The sequence below is a fragment of the Piliocolobus tephrosceles genome, chromosome 15 (assembly GCF_002776525.5).
Source record: "Piliocolobus tephrosceles isolate RC106 chromosome 15, ASM277652v3, whole genome shotgun sequence".
In the NCBI taxonomy this organism is placed as follows: domain Eukaryota; kingdom Metazoa; phylum Chordata; class Mammalia; order Primates; family Cercopithecidae; genus Piliocolobus; species Piliocolobus tephrosceles.
The window spans coordinates 49,344,519-49,361,174 of record NC_045448.1 but is presented as its reverse complement, the minus strand read 5'-3'; the positions used below and the strand labels follow the sequence as shown (position 1 = coordinate 49,361,174).

At 36.0% G+C, this 16,656-nt stretch overlaps 1 protein-coding gene across 2 annotated transcripts in view; it reads left to right on the top strand.

Moving 5' to 3' along the window:
• FSHR (follicle stimulating hormone receptor) overlaps positions 1–16,656 on the top strand; it is a 194,318-nt gene that overhangs the window by 83,041 nt on the left and 94,621 nt on the right. For both annotated transcript variants that reach the window (XM_023223898.3, XM_023223897.3), the window contains exon 2: positions 7,896–7,967. In XM_023223898.3, coding sequence (XP_023079666.1) covers positions 7,896–7,967 — 72 coding nt within the window. The remainder of the gene's footprint in view (positions 1–7,895; positions 7,968–16,656) is intronic.

Sequence of the window (16,656 nt, the reverse complement as noted above, 5' to 3'; positions counted from 1 at the left end):
GGTGGATCACTCTAGCTGAGGAGTTGAAGACCAGCCTGGGCAACATGGCAAATCCCTGTATCTACCAAAAAAAACAAACAAACAAAAACAAAAGTCAGCCAGGTGTGGTGGTGCATACTGTAGTCTCAGCTGCTTGAGAGGTTCAGGGGGCAGGATCAATTAAGCCCAGGAAGTCAAGGCTGCAATAAGCCATTATTATGGCACTACACTCCAGCCTGGGTGACAGAGCAAATCTGTCTCAAAAGAAAAAAAATAGTTATGTTATAAAATTGCTCTTAGAGTTCTCTAACTTAAATCTGTTATATCCATAGTTAAGTGCCATCTTTCAGGCCTCTAATTGTTTGGGGGCTTTTATTCTCTCTCAATTTTTATTCTTTGCTGATTATGAACAAATATTCTTTCTAGTCTTAATCTTTCCAATGAAACAAGCTTTTGGTATTGTTGATCCTCTTTATTGTCATTTTTAATTCATTTTTTCTTATCTTTATTCTTTCTTTCTACTCTTTTAGGTTTCATCTTTAAATTGCAAATTTAAGTCTTGCAATGTGATCTTTATTTTAATTTTTATAATTTACAAATAATAATTGTACATATTTATGGGGAACATAATGATGTTTCAGTGCATATAATGTAAAGTGATCAGAACAGAGTGATTAGCATACCCATCATCTCAAACATTTTTCATTTATTTGTGTTGGGAATGTCAATATCCTTCTTTTTTATTTGAAATTATATATTGTTAACTATAGTCATCCTACAGTGATATAGAATACTAGCAATTATTCTTCCTATCTAGCTGTAATTTTGTATCCTTTAACAAATCTCTCCTCATCCTTCTCTTCCGCATACCATTCCCAGCCTCTAGTATCCTCTGTTATACTTTGTACTTCTATGAGATCAACTTTTTCTAGCTTCCATATATTAATGAGAATATATAGTGTTCAACTTTCTGTCCCTAGCTTGTTTCATTTAACATAATGTCCTCCAATTCCACCCATGTTTATGCAAATGACAGGATTTTATTCTAAGTCTAAGGATTTTATTCCATGACTAAATAGTATTCCATTATGTATATATACCACATTTGCTTTATCCATTCATCTGTTGTTAAACAACTAGGTTGATTCCACACCTTGGCTATTGGAGTAGTGCTGCAATAAACATGGAAGTGTGGATGTCTTTTTTTTTTTTTTTTTTTTTTTTGAGATGGAGTCTCGCTCAGTCGCCCAGGCTGGAGTGCGGTGGCGCAATCTTGGCTCACTGCATGCTCTGCCTCCTGGGTTCACGCCATTCTCCTGCCTCAGCCTCCCGAGTAGCTGAGACTACAGCCACCCGCCAGCACGCCCAGCTAATTTTTTTTTCTGTATTTTTAGTAGAGATGGGGTTTCACCTTGTTAGCCAGGATGGTCTTGATCTTCTGACCTCATGATCTGCCCACCTCGGCCTCCCAAAGTGCTGGGATTACAGGCGTGAGCCCGGCTGATGTCTCTTTGATATAGTAATTTCCTTTCTTTTGGGATAAATTCCAAGTAGCAGGATTGCTGGATCATATAGTAGCTCTATTTGCATTTTTTGATGAACCTTCATACTGTTTTTTATAGTATCTGTACTAGTTTACTTTCCCAACAACCGAATTTAAGTGTTCCCTTTTCTCTTCATCCTCACCAACATTTGTTATTTTGTTGTCCTTTTGAGGATAGCCATCCTAATTGTGGTAAGACAGTATCTCATTGTGGTTTTAATTTGCACTTTCCTGATGATTAGGGAACATGTTTTTATATATTTGTTGGTCATTTATATGTTTTCTTTTGGGAAATGTCTGTTCAGATCATTTGCTTATTTTCTTAAGCAACTTTTCTGTTGGTGGTGATTTGTTGGTTTTTTTTTTTTTTTTTTTTTTTGCTGTTGATATGTTTGAGTTACTCTGTCAAATGAGTAGTTGGCTAATATTTTCTCCCATTCTATAGGTTATCTTTTCATTCTGTTGATTGTTTTCTTTACTGTGAAGAAACTTTTTGGTTTGATATAATCCCATTTGTTTATTTTTCCTTTTATTTCCTGTGCTTTTGAAGTCTTACTCAGAAAACCTTTGCCCAGACCAATGCTCTGAAGCACTTCTACATTTTCTTCTAGTAGTTTTATCATTTCAGGTCTTACATTTAGGTCTCTGATTCATTTTGAGGTCATTTCTGTATAGAATGAGAGGTGGGAGTATAGTTTCATTCTTCTGCATAGGGATATACAATTTTCCCAGCAGCATTTATTGAAAAGATTGTCCTTTCCCCAGAGTGTTCTTGACACCTTTGTCAAAAATTAGTTGGATGTCAATACATGGATTAATTCCTGGGTTCTCTAATCTGTTCTTCTGGTCTATGTGTCTATTTCTATGTTTCTATGCCCATACCTTGTTGTTTTGGTTACTATAGCTTTGTGGTGTCTTTTGAAATCTGAGAAACTGATGCATATAGTTTTGCTCTTTGCTTAGAATGCTTTTGTTATTCAGTATCTTTTGTGGTTCCATAAAATTTTAAGATTTTTTTTATTTCTCTCAAGAATGTCATTGCTATTTTGATAGGGATTGCATTGAATCTGTAGATTGCTTTAGGTAATATAGTCATTTTAACAATATTAATTATTCTGATCCATGACTATGGGATGTCTTTACATTTGTATCTTCTTTAATTTCTTTAATTAGTGTTTTGTAGTTTTCCTTGTGGAAACTTTGGTTAAATTTATTCCTGGGTATTTTTTGTAGCTATTGTAAATGAGATTGCCTTCTTGATTTCTCTTTCAGCCAGCATGTTGTTTACGTATTGAAATGGTACTGATTTTGCATATTAATTTTTTTATCTCACAACTTTATTTAATTAATTTATCAGTTCTAAGAGGTTGTTGGTAGAGTCTTTAGGTTTTTCTGTATATAAGATCATGTAATCTGCAAGCAGGGACAATTTGCCTTCCTCTTTTCCAATTTGGATGACCTTTATTTCTTTCTCTTGCCTACTTGCTCTGACTAGAACTTCTAGTACAATTATCAATAAAAGTAGTAAGAGTGGGCATTCTTGTCTTGTTCTAGTTCTGAGTGGGAAATGTGAAAGCAACCGTAAGATATTAATTGTGGTGCAAAGTATTCTAAACTTTATTATACTCTCATTTACTTTATTTCTAAAATGAAAATGTATCAAATATAATGCCTTTGCCTATGTTTCTGATTTAAAGGAAATGTACACATACCTTCTGAATTTGTTAATTAGAACTAGATCAACAAAGGCATAGTGAATTGTCAGAAGGTTGCTGGTTAAAATAAGCCTTCTATAATAAGCAGAGTTTACACTGTTAAGTGGTAAATCCAGATTTCTTCAGTAAACATTCGAATAAGTGTACTTCTCTATAACAATCATTTTCAGTGTTAAAAGTATAAGAGTCCATGAAACCATTTTAGTAAACCTTTTGCTACTAGTAGAAAGCTTCTTACCCATGTCAGCAATAAACTCAAGGAGAAACTTAACCTTATAATTGCAGAATAGCACGGTAGTGTAGGCTAAACTTAAGCTTGATCTAATATGAAATGATAATGTCTAACTTAGTGTTTACCTTCTCAACATCTCTATCAACAGTCTTTGATTTTACCAATGTTTCTTATTAAACAACTTCCAAGTTTAAGTTCTAGCAAAAAATGGAATAAAAATTATTGGGTTCATAATTTTCTGTTTCCACAATTCTATTTTTCTTTTAGTAGTTTATTGCATTGGAAGCTTAGCTCATTAATTTTTAATCTAATTTTTTGTTTTCTTTTCTGGTACAATAATTTAAATCTACAAATTTCTGTTATAGGTAGGAATTTACCTATATCCCATGAGTTTGATATGTTGTATTTTCATTATAGGTCAATCCAAATAATTCCTAATTATAATTGTGATTTCTTCTTTGACCCATGTATGACTTAAAAGGGTGTTTGTTTGTTTGGTTGGTTGGTTTGCTTTGCTTTGCTTTTGGTTTTTCCACAGGGGTGTATGTGTATTGGGAGAGGAGAGTTAATTATATTTATTACTGATTTCAAAGTAATTTAATTGCATCATCACCAAAGAAAGTGATTTTTTAATACTAATTTTCTTTGTAACCTAGTTCTTGGTCAATATGTTTTTAGTGTTCTTTATTGACTTGGTGGGGCTTCTAGCCATTATGACAACCCACTTATAATTGTTTCCTGCAAATCTCATGTTGAAATTTAATATCCAGTGTTGGAAACGTGACCCAGTGGGAGGTGACTGTGTCACGGGGGCAGATTCCTCATAAGCGGCTTGGTGCCATCCTTACAGTAATGAGTGAATTCTCACTCTATTAGTTTTCACAAGAGCTGATTGTTGAAAAGAGCCTGGCATCTCCCTTCCCTTCCTCATCCTTCATCAATTGCCATGTGATGCCTGTTCTCCTTCCCCTACTGCCATAAGTGGAAGCTTTCTGATGCCCTCGCCAGAAGCAGTTGCTGATGCCATGCTTCTTGCACAGCCTGCAGAACCATGAGTGAAACAAAGCTTTTCTTTATAAATTACTTAGTTTCAAGTATTACGTTATAGCAACACAAATGAACTAAGACACTCACCTATTCAATAAGAAACACTAATTTATTCATTCACTATTCCTTCTTGCATTTTGTGCCTTCCTCCCGGATTAAATTTTCTTATCCTTTAAAGAAATTATTTTTCTAGAAGTTTATTCATAGCTAATTAAATTTGTTCTGAAGTAATTTTATTTTACCCTCACATTTGAGTAATTTTCTACATTATAGCATTTTAAATTGGCATTAATCTAATAATTTTGAAAACATTTCTACAAGGTTTTCTAATTATTTTTTATTTGAAGATAGTCTGTCTTTTCCCCTCCACTTGCATTTAAAATATCTTCTTTAATGGCTCTACAGTTTTAATTTATAGTTGTCTGGCAGTGGATTTGTGTTTTCCTCCCTGGAATTTGTTGAGATCTCTGGATCTGAGGATTTGTATCTTTTATAAGTTATGAAAGATTTCTGGATGTTATTTCATTGTAATTTAAATTGTTGGTTCTCCATTTTCTATACCTTTCCAGAACATGTATGAGATGAAAATGTATCTTTATATTCCATCCTCCACATTTCATCTTATGTGCCAGTTTGGTATCAAGATGTAAATCCCTTAGCCTCCAAGTTCACAAACTCCCCCAGGGTACCTTGGTTTTAGTTTACCCTCTTAGAATTCTGGTTTGCATTCACCACTGCTCAGGGTTCCATCTGGTATTCAGCTGCTTTACTTTGAGCCCCTGGGGATTTCTCATATCCTTGCAAGCTCTACTATGCATTTAAAATAATATTTGTAATGTTTTATAGAAGACTTCTGGGTAATTTTTCATGAAAATATCTTCAGATTATCTTGTTTATAACATTTCAGGAAATAGAGGTCAATGAAGATTTTAAGTGTCAAAAATATTTAATTATGTTAATAAGCTTGAACCACTTAATACAGACATAGTCCTTGGAAATTTTAGAAAAACATGCACACTACTGGGGCTGAATCAAATGCTTTCTAGTTGACGTTCTTAAATAGAAGAGTTTATTATTCAAGACCACAGTCTCCATGCATCTCATTAATTAATATTTTACTTTAATGTTTCAATTTCCTTGAAACTTTTAGAGTGTTGAGTAGTTTTAAGCAACTTTATTATCTTCATTTATTGGTTTATTTTCGTTATTCTTCTGTCTTGCATTAAATAGGAACAAAAGGAAATTGTATGTATTAATAAGGTTAAGAGAGTACAATTAAGGTAGGGTATTGAGCTAACTTCGATTCATTTTGCATGGATATTCTAGAATTAGATAATCTTTTGTTATCTTAAATTAAATCACCTTTTATTTAAATGGCTTAATAAAGACAATGCTTTTAGTATGATCTAATATTTTTGAAGCTTGGGTTCAAAATTAATCTACTCTTGACAGTATATATTTATGTACTTTGGGATCTTTCTCTTCTTAATCCTTGTAAAGAATTTATTGCTATTATATCAACTATAGCCCTCAACTGTTTTCTGGCAATCTCAAGGTTTCTGGTATTGCCTTCACAGCAAGTATATAAACTCCTCCAGGGTAGCAACAGCACAGAAGGTTCTCTCTCATGATTCCTCACCATAGGGTTGGTATACCTAGCAGCCAAGCACAAACAAGGTGAAAGAAAAGACCTGATTGCCTGAGTAGCAGCTCTGTCTGAAACAGAAATTTCACTAACACCGATAAATAATAGAAGGTTAAAACAATAAAATATTTATGAAACTATCCAAGTCCATGGTATTTGATTACAATTCCTCCTCACAGACTGCCTCATAAAAAGATACGTTAAAGATGAAAGAAAACCAAATCCCTATTAATCAGTTACAAAGCAAGAAAAAGCCAGAGGCAAGAAGGCTGGGGAAAGAATCCTATTCTTATTATAAAGATTTTCAAAGGGTCAACTGTAACTTCAACCTCAAACCTAGAATTTTGAGAGGGCTTAATAGCCATTCAATTCAGTCATTCAGATATTTATTGACCATCTATCATGTTAAGCACTGCTCTAGGTATTTAGTATACAATCATAACAAATCAGGCAAACATTTTTGCCCTCATGGAGCTTGAATTCTAGTTATGAGGAAGAAACAAATAAATGGATACACAAATAAACAGAAGATATAACATGTCAGAATTTCTATGAAGAAAAATTTAAGCAGCGGGAAAGAGGGTCTGGGCCAAGTTTGGGAGATTATCATTTTAAATAGGTGGTTAGGGAAAGCTTCACTAAAATGGTAACATTTGAGCACATGGGATTCTGAGATAACAACCCATGAGGATATCTGCGAGAGAAATGTTCCAAACAGAAAGAACTGCAAATGTGGAAACATTAAGCCAGAAAGAACCTGGCATGTTCAAGGAATTGCTAGAGGATACTGTGACAAGACCAGGATGGTCAAAGGTTAGTTGTCAAAATTGAGAATACAGAGTCTATGGAAATAAAGAGCAGAAAGCTCTTGTAAGGCACTGAAGGCCTTTGTAAACAACTTTGATTTCTCCCTCAGTGCAATGAGGAGCCATTGGAAGGAATTTTGAGGCAAGCATGAGACAAATATTTTGAGCAGAAGAAAATGGCAAAAGCTGAAGGCAACTGAGGTTAAGAGAAGACTTTTTTTTTTTAGATGAGAGACATTATGGCATGTTTTTATATTAGTAAGCAGAATCCAGGAAAGAAGGGGGAAAAGGTGAATAAAATGTGTCTAAGAAAGTGGAAAATTGTCATAGTGGTTACTGGGACTAGCAGAGAGGGAGAGAGACCTAGTGTATATTGGAGAAGCTATTCTTAGGACCCTGGACAGTTCACTCACAGTACCAGGAGAGAAGGCGATGTGTATAAAGCACAGGTGCAGGCAGGTTGATCAGGCAGTGAACCCTGTGAAAGTATAAGGACATTTTCTTCTATTGATTTCATTTTCATCTTGGAATAGGAGTCAAGGTCAGCTGAGAATGACAATAAAGGAAGAGGTAATGGGGGTTGGAGTAGAGAAAGAGAACAGGCCTCATACAGGGCTACAGAAGGCAACACAGGGTAGTAGGAACAAGCAAGGTTCACATTCCATCTCTGTCATGTATCAGCCATGTGACCCTGGGTAAGTTTTTTATTCTCCCTAAACTCTAGTTTCCTTATGCAAAATGGAAAGACTAATAATGCCAGTATCACTACTTGTAGACAGGATGAAAAGAGAGAATGTAAAAGCAATTTCAACATTACTTTATGGCAAGCACTTAGTATATGTTAGCTGTTAGCTGATATTAATACATTAACAACTCAATTACTTATTAATAAATAGGTTGTGATATTTTATTTCTACTCTCTTTGCAGGAGGTTTGTCCTCACCAAGCTTCGAGTCATCCAAAAAGGTGCATTTTCAGGATTTGGGGACCTGGAGAAAATGTATGTACCTGGCACTGCTGTGAATGAATGCCTCAAGGGGGCTATAGGGAGTAACTTCAGACCACATCTAGTATGATTATCTGCACTTAGTAGCCGAACTGACATGGTCAGCCAAACTTTCTGCATCTCCTCATATTTTATTGTGTTACCATGGTTCCTAAATGATAGTGTGGAGTCTTTCAGTTAGGCCACTGAAATGAGCAAAGGAGCAATCCAAGCAATTTTTGTCATTTCTCAAATAAGGGGTTGCTCCCAGAGTACCTGTGAATGGAATTTTCCTAAACCAAACCCTCTTTTTTTATGCAGACATCCACTCTCTCTCAAAGATACTTTCTACTATTTATGATTAATTTTTAATTGACAGCAGGACTTAACATCTATGCTGTAGAGATTCTCTAGACTTCTTGTTTCCAAGGTATATATGCAGGCAAGTAGTAATTGATGTATAAACATTTCAAAGTACTAGAAAAGTTTACAGCACTGATTAAGATTTCCTTTGAAAAGAAAAGCCTCCTTTGTTACTGCAGACATTCAGTTCACATTGGGGGCTAGTTTAATTTCGAGTTTTTCGAAGACATGGTTTTCTCAAAGCAGGGTGCAGTAGTAAAAGACAGAGCAAATCCTCCCACACTTAAAGTAATCCTCCCTCCCTTTTAAGGCTCTTGGTACCACCTCCTGAGCATTCGGGGCCAGGGAAATATGTTCTTCTCTGCAGTGAGACAGGCAGGATTCAGGATTTTAATGCCAGTGACTATAGCAATGAATAGACAGAGGATATACAGAAGGGAATGAAAGCAAGGCAAGAAAGAAAAACTTTAGTTCATGTGTTTCTTTCTTGAAGTCATTAAATTTATCTTTTCGGTTATTTTATATCCCTTTAAGAATAGTACTTCCTGGAGTTTGAAGAAGCAAAAAAGGAATCCATTAACAAAAGAATCACGAAGTATAGAAGATGTCATTATGTTCCAGCAATTAAGCCACCTGCTTAAAGGAGGGTGGTCAGAATCCTGGTTTCAGTGTTAGTTTTAATATAAAATTACTGCATAACCTTGATTAAAGCATTTTACCTTTCAGGGTCTTGGTTTCCTCCTCTGTGTATTAAGAAAGGAGTTTTTAAAAGGGGCTTATGTGATTTCCAATTTCTATCCCCATGTTGGAGGAGAGCCCAATTTAAGACCTGTAATCTTCCGGGTTTACCTCATTGAGGACATTCAACTATCACAGGGATTAGAAGATGGGGACACAAACCTGAACAGAGTTCACCAAAGTAACCAGGGAAACAGTAGAGTTGGAGAGCTTTGTGCTCAAGATGCATTCCTGGATGAATTCACCATTCCCTCGCCTGGAGCTAACATAGACAAAATGACTACTGGGTATCCCTGTATCCCTAAACATCACTATAAGTTCATAGAATTCTAAAGACAGGCATTTCAGATGTCACAGATAAGCTACTTTAATCAAGTTTAATCCAGCAATGAATGACCCCTCGTTGGGTATTCAGCCTCAAACAAGACCTTCCTGTGATGATATGAATGGTTGAGCTGAGCTGACAGAGCAACAATCCAAGAGACACAGCAGCTGGCTCAGTAACCCAACTTGCCCAAACACAGCTTGTACATTTTTACCTCATGTCTTCATTAATCAGCCTGAACTGACACAGTGATATGCCAAAATAAAATTGATCTTTTTTTTTTAATACCAAAAGGCTTCAAAGTATTTTCTAGCAGAGGGCCCAGCACTGAACTGAACCTGAGGAGACTTGGGTATTCCTCAGTCTCCATGCTCACCTTTGTCCATTGTCTCACCTTACACTCTTGGTCACCAAGAAGTTCTCATCTCCTTTCCAGACTTATCTCCTTCACTTGTGTTCCTCCAGTTGTTAATCAGTTTCCTGAACTTAATAAATACTGGCCTTTTCTTCAGTATCTCCCTCTCCACAAATCACAAAGTCCTTTTCATTCATTCTGCACGTGACCAACTTTCACCTATCCATATTGGAAAGAATAAAAGAAAAGTTTTCTGTATAAATTCCACCTTCCTATTATGCTACCTCTTTCTCTCTTCCCCATCAAGACCGCTGTGTTGAAAGAGTTGCCTACATTCACTGCCTCTCTATCCTCTCTTTTCAATCACTTCTTAGCCTGCCCACTCACTATTTGGCCAAATATTCTTCAACACTATTAAATTATTCTATTGAAGATCTCAAAAATACCATCGCTACAAGATCCAATGACTTCTACTTTATCCTTTTCTACTTACCTTATATGCAGTCTTTAAATTTCATTAATTTATGAATTTAATTAATGAAACTAAATTTCATTAATTTAATTAATGTCATTCTCCTCAACGCCCTTTTCCCACTTAACTTCTGGGATACTACATTCTCCTGCCTCCCTATTAACCTCCCAGATTGCTCCATATCCAGTTCTCTTCATCTCTCTTGTTCTTCAACTGCCCTTCAAAAATTTAGGTATTCTAGGGCTCTATTTTTGGCCATTTTCTTTTCTTCTAGTTCCACCTTCAAATGACCAGTTGTCAGATAACGTCTTATTACCAGGGTTCCTAAACTTTCATCTGCAACCTCCACCTCTCTTCTGAGACCGTAATTCTTGTTGTGAATTGGAAAGATGCCTAAACATCTAAATCTGAGTGAACTGTAAATACCTGAAATTCAACATATTCAGAACTAGCTTATCTTTATTTTTAAATTTCTCATCTTCCCATATTGCCCAGTGAATAATGTCACCATCTGCCCAGGTTCCCAAACAAGGAAAATCCAGTCTCCCTTGACTCAGGTTCATTCTCTATCCCTTATGCCAAGGTGCTCTTCCAGTCCTACTGACTGCCTCTCAGATGTACTCTGATATCCAGCCCTCTTCTGATTCCTGTTGCTATTAGACCCAAAGTCTCATCAGGACTTACATAGCCTACTGTATGAAGCTTCCATGCCTATCCCAGCTCCAATCGTCCTGCCACTCTGCTGCCAGACTTGCACTGTCCAAATTCTCTTGCAGAAGAACTTCTAGGGATCCTCCTCGCTACAGATTTAAGTCATAAGTTCCTGGCACAGGAATCAAAACCCTTTATCTCCCACCATATGTACTGTGTACCTTACACTCTCACCAGGTGGAACAATTTTCTATTCCCCAAGCACTATTATTACCAGACATCATATTGCATATTTAGAATGTGAAAGCTTGTTCTTTGGACAATGTCTGGCACATAAAGGGATCAAAAATAATTGCAGGGGAATGAATCAACAAATAAACAAATGAACAAAATATACTTTCACACTGTTCTTATGTAGATGCTGTCCCTCTGTCTAAAATTTCACTTCATAAAATCGTGCTTGTCATTCGGGGACCAGATGAAATGCTTACTTTTCTACAGAGCTTTTCCAGAACTTTCCAAGTTCTTCCAAACCATAACCCTGTATTCATAATATTAACAGCATATTTATCAGATTGTACTCAGAATTTACAGTTTCTCAGATCCCTTGATTATTCTTTAAAGCCAAGATCAGAATTTAGAAACTTCGTACTGAAGTACAACACCAGGCCCTGTTGTTTTTACCTTGTTGTTACACGTCTAACCTATCCACTCATCTCTTTCTCCAGCTACCACAATCTTTCCTTGATATCTTAGTCCATTTGTGCTGCTATAAGAAAATACTGCAGACTAGATAATTTACAAGGAACAGAAATTTATTTTCTCACAGTTATGGAGACTTGAAAGGTCAAAATCAAGACTCCAGCATCTGGTGAGGGCTTTCTTGCTGAGTCCTCACATGGTGGAAGGTGGAAGGTGGAAAAGCAAAAGGGGACAAACATGTCCCTACATGGCAGAAGAGAGAGAACCTACTCCCAAAAGCCCTTTTAAATGGCAACACTAATCTCTTCATGAGGATGGGGCCCTTGTGGTGTGGGTCCTAAACCACTCTCAAAAGGCCACATTTCCCAACGTTGGAGTGGAGATTGAGTTTGAACAGGATATTTGGGGAGGAAAAAAACATTTAAATCAGAGCACTTGTGTAACTGCAACAGCCTTCAACTTGTGCTGTCCCCATTTACCAGCATGATCTTCCCTCTCCCTCATCCTTTTTCATCATAGAGTAATATTTTCTAAATTCATAAATGATGTCATCTTCCATATTTGCCCCACCATGCATGCGCACACACACACACACAAAACTCCTCATGCCTTACCACTTTTTTCTTTTCGTTATTGTTCCACAGTTTTTTTCCTTTTCTCTAATTTTTAATTGACACATAATTGTACATATTTATAATAATTGTAACACAAAATAATTGTAAATAATTGAATATAGTGTACTATTTTGATACATATATACATTCGGTAATGATCAAATCAGGGTAATTAACATATCTCACAGCTCATATATTTATCATCTCTTTGTTTTGGAAACATTCAAAATCAGCTCTTCTACATATTTGAAAATACACAGCAAATTGTTGTTAATTATAGTTGCCCTATAGTGCTATAAAGCACTAGAACTTATTCCTCCTATTTTGCTGTACTTTTATATCTATTAACCAATATTTGGGTACCCCTCTCCCACACAGACTTCCCTGCCTCCAATAACCACTATTCTACTCTCTGCTTCTTTGAGGTCAAATTTGTTAGCTTCCACATATGAATGAGAATATGCAGTATTTCCCTTTCTGTGCCTAACTTATTTCACTTAACATAATATCCTCCAAGATTATCTGTGTTGCTGTGAATGATAGAATTTTGCTCCCTTTCATCACTAAATAGTATTCCACTGTGTGTGTCACATACATATATATTATATATAATATATATAGCATTTTCTTTATCCATTTCTTTATTTGTGAACATGTAAGTTGATTCCATACCTTGGCTATTGTGGATAGTGCTACAAGAAACATCAGAGTGCAAACAGGTCTTTGACATATTTACAGCACTGATGAAGATTTCCTTTGAAAACAGAAGACGGCTGGGCGCAGTGGCTCACGCCTGTAATCCCAGCACTTTGGGGGGTTGAGGCGGGCGGATCACGAGGTCAGGAGATCGAGACCATCCTGGCTAACACGGTGAAACCCCGTCTCTACCGAAAATATAAAAAGTAGCAGGGCGTGGTGGCGGGCGCCTGTAGTCCCAGCTACTCGGGAGGCTGAGGCAGGAGAATGGCGTAAACCCGGGAGGCGGAGCTTGCAGTGAGCCGAGATTGTGCCACTGCGGTCCGGCCTGGGCGAAAGAGCGAGACTTCCATCTCAAAAAACAAAAAAAAAAGAGAAGACTCTTTTGTTACTGCAAACACTCTGTTCATATTAAGCTGGTTTAATTTAGGGTTCTTTCAAGATATGATTTTCTCAAAGCAGGGTACAGTGGCAAAAGACCGAGCAAATCCTCCCAAACAAGCTTAAATATTTTTTTTTGTTTGTTTGTTTGTTTCTGTGAATGACGGCATTGTTGTTGGCTTTTTACTTTTTTTTTTTTTTTTAATTTTTAGAGACCAGGTCTTAGGCAGGAGTGTGATCATGGCTCTCTGCAGCCTCAAACTCCTGGCCTCAAGCAATCTTCCTTCCTACCTTAGCCTCCCAAGTAACTAGTACTACAGGCATGTGCTACCATACTCAGCTATTTTTTTATTTTCTTAAATAGATGGGCACTATGTTGTCCAGCCTGGTCCTGAACTCCTGGAATCAAATGATCATTCTGCCCCAATCACCCGAAGTGCTGGAGTTCCAAGTATGGGCCACTGTGCCTAGAACTGCATTGGTATTTTGATAGTAATTGCATTGAATCTTTAGATTGCTTTATTTAGTAAGTTTATTTTAACAATATTAATTCTTCACATACATGAGATTGGTATGTTTTTCCATTGGTTTGTATCCTTTTCAATTTATCTCATGAGTGTTTTGTAGTTTCCCCTGTAAAGGCCTTTTTCCTCCTGAGTTAAATTTATTCCTGGGGTTTTGTTTTGTTTTGTAGATTTTGTAAATGGAATGGCCTTCTTTTTTTTTCAACTAGTTTATTGCTAGTGGATAGACATGCTACTGATTTTTGTTAGTTGATTTTGTATCCTTCGACTTAACTGAATTTGTTTATCAGTTCTTAAAGGTTGTTTTTTTTGTTTTGTTTTTTGGTGGGAGGGGGATATGGAGACGGAGCATTACTCTGCCACTGAGCTGGAGTACAGTGGCACAATCTCTGCTCACTGCAACCTCTGCCTCCTGGTTCCAGCAATTTCCCTGCCTCAGCCTCCCGAGTAGTTGGGACTACAGGCGTGTGTCATCATGCCTAGCTAATTTTTTGTATTTTAATAGAGACAGGTTTCACCATGTTGGACAGGATGGTCTCAATCTCCTGACCTCATGATCTGCCTGCCTCAGCCTCCCAAAGTGCTGGGATTACAGGCATGAGCCATTGTGCCTGGCCAGTTTTTCTGTATATATGTCATTTGAAAACAGGGACAATTTGACTTCCTCTTTTCAAATTTGGATGCCCTTCATTTCTTCCTCTTGCCTAATTGCTCTGGTTTGAACTTTCAATACTATGTTGAATAAGAGTGGTGATGGTGGAAATTATTGTATTATTCCAGTTCTTAGAGAAAAAGTTTTCAGCTTTTCCTCAATCCATATGATATTGGCTGAAGGTCTGTCATATATGGCCTTTATTGTGATGAGGTACTTTCCTTCTGTACCCAACTGAGAGTTTTTATCATGAAAGCATGTTGAATTTTATCAAATGCTTCTTCTATATTTATTGACATGGCCATATGAATTTTGTCCTTCATTCTGTTGCTGTAATGTATCGTGTTTACAAATCCACATATGTTAAAACATTCTTGCATTTCTCAGATAAATTCCACTTAATTCTCATGTATTATCTCTTTGATGTCTTACTGGTTTTGGATTACTAGGATTTTGTTGTGGATTTTTGCATCTATCCTCATCAGGAATATTGGCCTATGTTTTCTTTTCTTTTTTTTTTTTTTTTTTTTGTTATATCCTTGTCTGGTATCTGAGCAATGCTGGCCTATGAGAATGGGTTAGAAAGAGTTCCCTCTGCTTCAATTTTTAGAACAGTTTGAGAAAAATCGGTATTAATTATTTTCCAAAGGTTCTGTAGAATTCAGTGGTGAAGCCATCTGGTCCTGGGCTTTTCTTTACTGGGAGATTTTCAATAACCTGTTCAAACTTTTCACTTATTATTGGTCTATTCAGACTTTCTATTTATTCTTGGTTCAATCTTGGTGGGTTATGTATGTCTAGGAATGTATCCAGGTTTTCAAATTTATTGGTGGATACTTGTTCATAGCAATCTTTAATGATCCTTTGTATTTTTTTAGTAACCACTGCAATGTTACTACTACTGCTACTGTGATTGTGTATGTTTTTCATTTCTGATTTTATTTGAGAATTCTCCCTTTTTTTCTTAGTCTAGCTAATGGTTTGTTCATTTGGCTTATCGTTTCAGAAAAGCAACTTTTTATTTCATTGATCTCGTGTTATTATTTTACTGTTAATTTCATTTATTTCTGCTCTGATATTTATTATTTTTCTGTTCTACTAATTTTTGGTTTGGTTCATTCTTGCTTTTTTAGTTCCTTGAGTTGCACTGTTAATTGGTTTATTTGAGGCTGGGAAATCTTTCTTGCCTTTTCATATGGGGGTTTAATGCTATAAACTTGCCTCTTAATTCTGCTTTTGCTCTGTCCCATAGGTTTTGGTATTTTGTGTTTTCATTTTCATTTAAGAAAGATTTAAATTTTATTCTTAATTTCCTCTTTACCCATTGATCATTCAGAAATGTGCTGTTTAATTTCCATGTAGTATATGCTTTCAAATGTTTCTCGTTATTGATGTCTAGGTTTATTCCATTGTGGTATTATAAGGTAGTTGAGATAATTTTGATATTTTTTTAAATTTTTTGAGACTTGTTTATTGTCCTAACAATATGGCCAATTCTGAAAAGTATTTCATTTGCTGATGATAAGAATGTGTATTCTGCAGCTGGTGGATGAAATGTTCTAAGTGTCTATTTAGTCTGTGGTGCAGTTTAAATCCAATGTTTCTTTGTTGATTTTCACTCTAAACAATCTCTCCAATGCTGAGAGTGGGGTGTTGAAGTCTCCAACTACTAATGCATTGTGGTCTATCTCTCCCTTTAGGTCTAATAATATTTGCTTTTTATATCTGTGTGCTCTGGTGCTGGGTAAAAATATATATACATATATATATTCCAATTGTAATGATTTCTTGCTGAATTGATCCTTTTATTATTTTATAATGTTAATTTATGTCTCTTTCTACATCTTTAAACTTAAGTCTGTTTTTCCGATGTAAGTATAGCTATTCCTGTTCACTTTTGGGTTTTGTTTATAAGGAATATCTTTTTTCAATCCCTTCACTTTCAGTCTATGTATCTTTACAGGTAAAGTAAGTTTCTTGTAGGCAGCGTATATTTGGGTCTTTAAAAAAATCTATTTCACCAGTCTATATGTTTTAAATGGGGAATTTAATCTATTTACATTCAAGATTATTAATAGGTGAGGACTGTACTCCTGCTGTTGTTTTCTGTTTGTTTTGCATATCGTTTGTTTCTTACTTCCTCGCTTATTTTTAATTATTGCAATTAGGTGGTTTTCCGTAGTGATAGGCTTGATTCCTTTCTCTTTGTCCTTTGTGTATCAGTTCTAAAA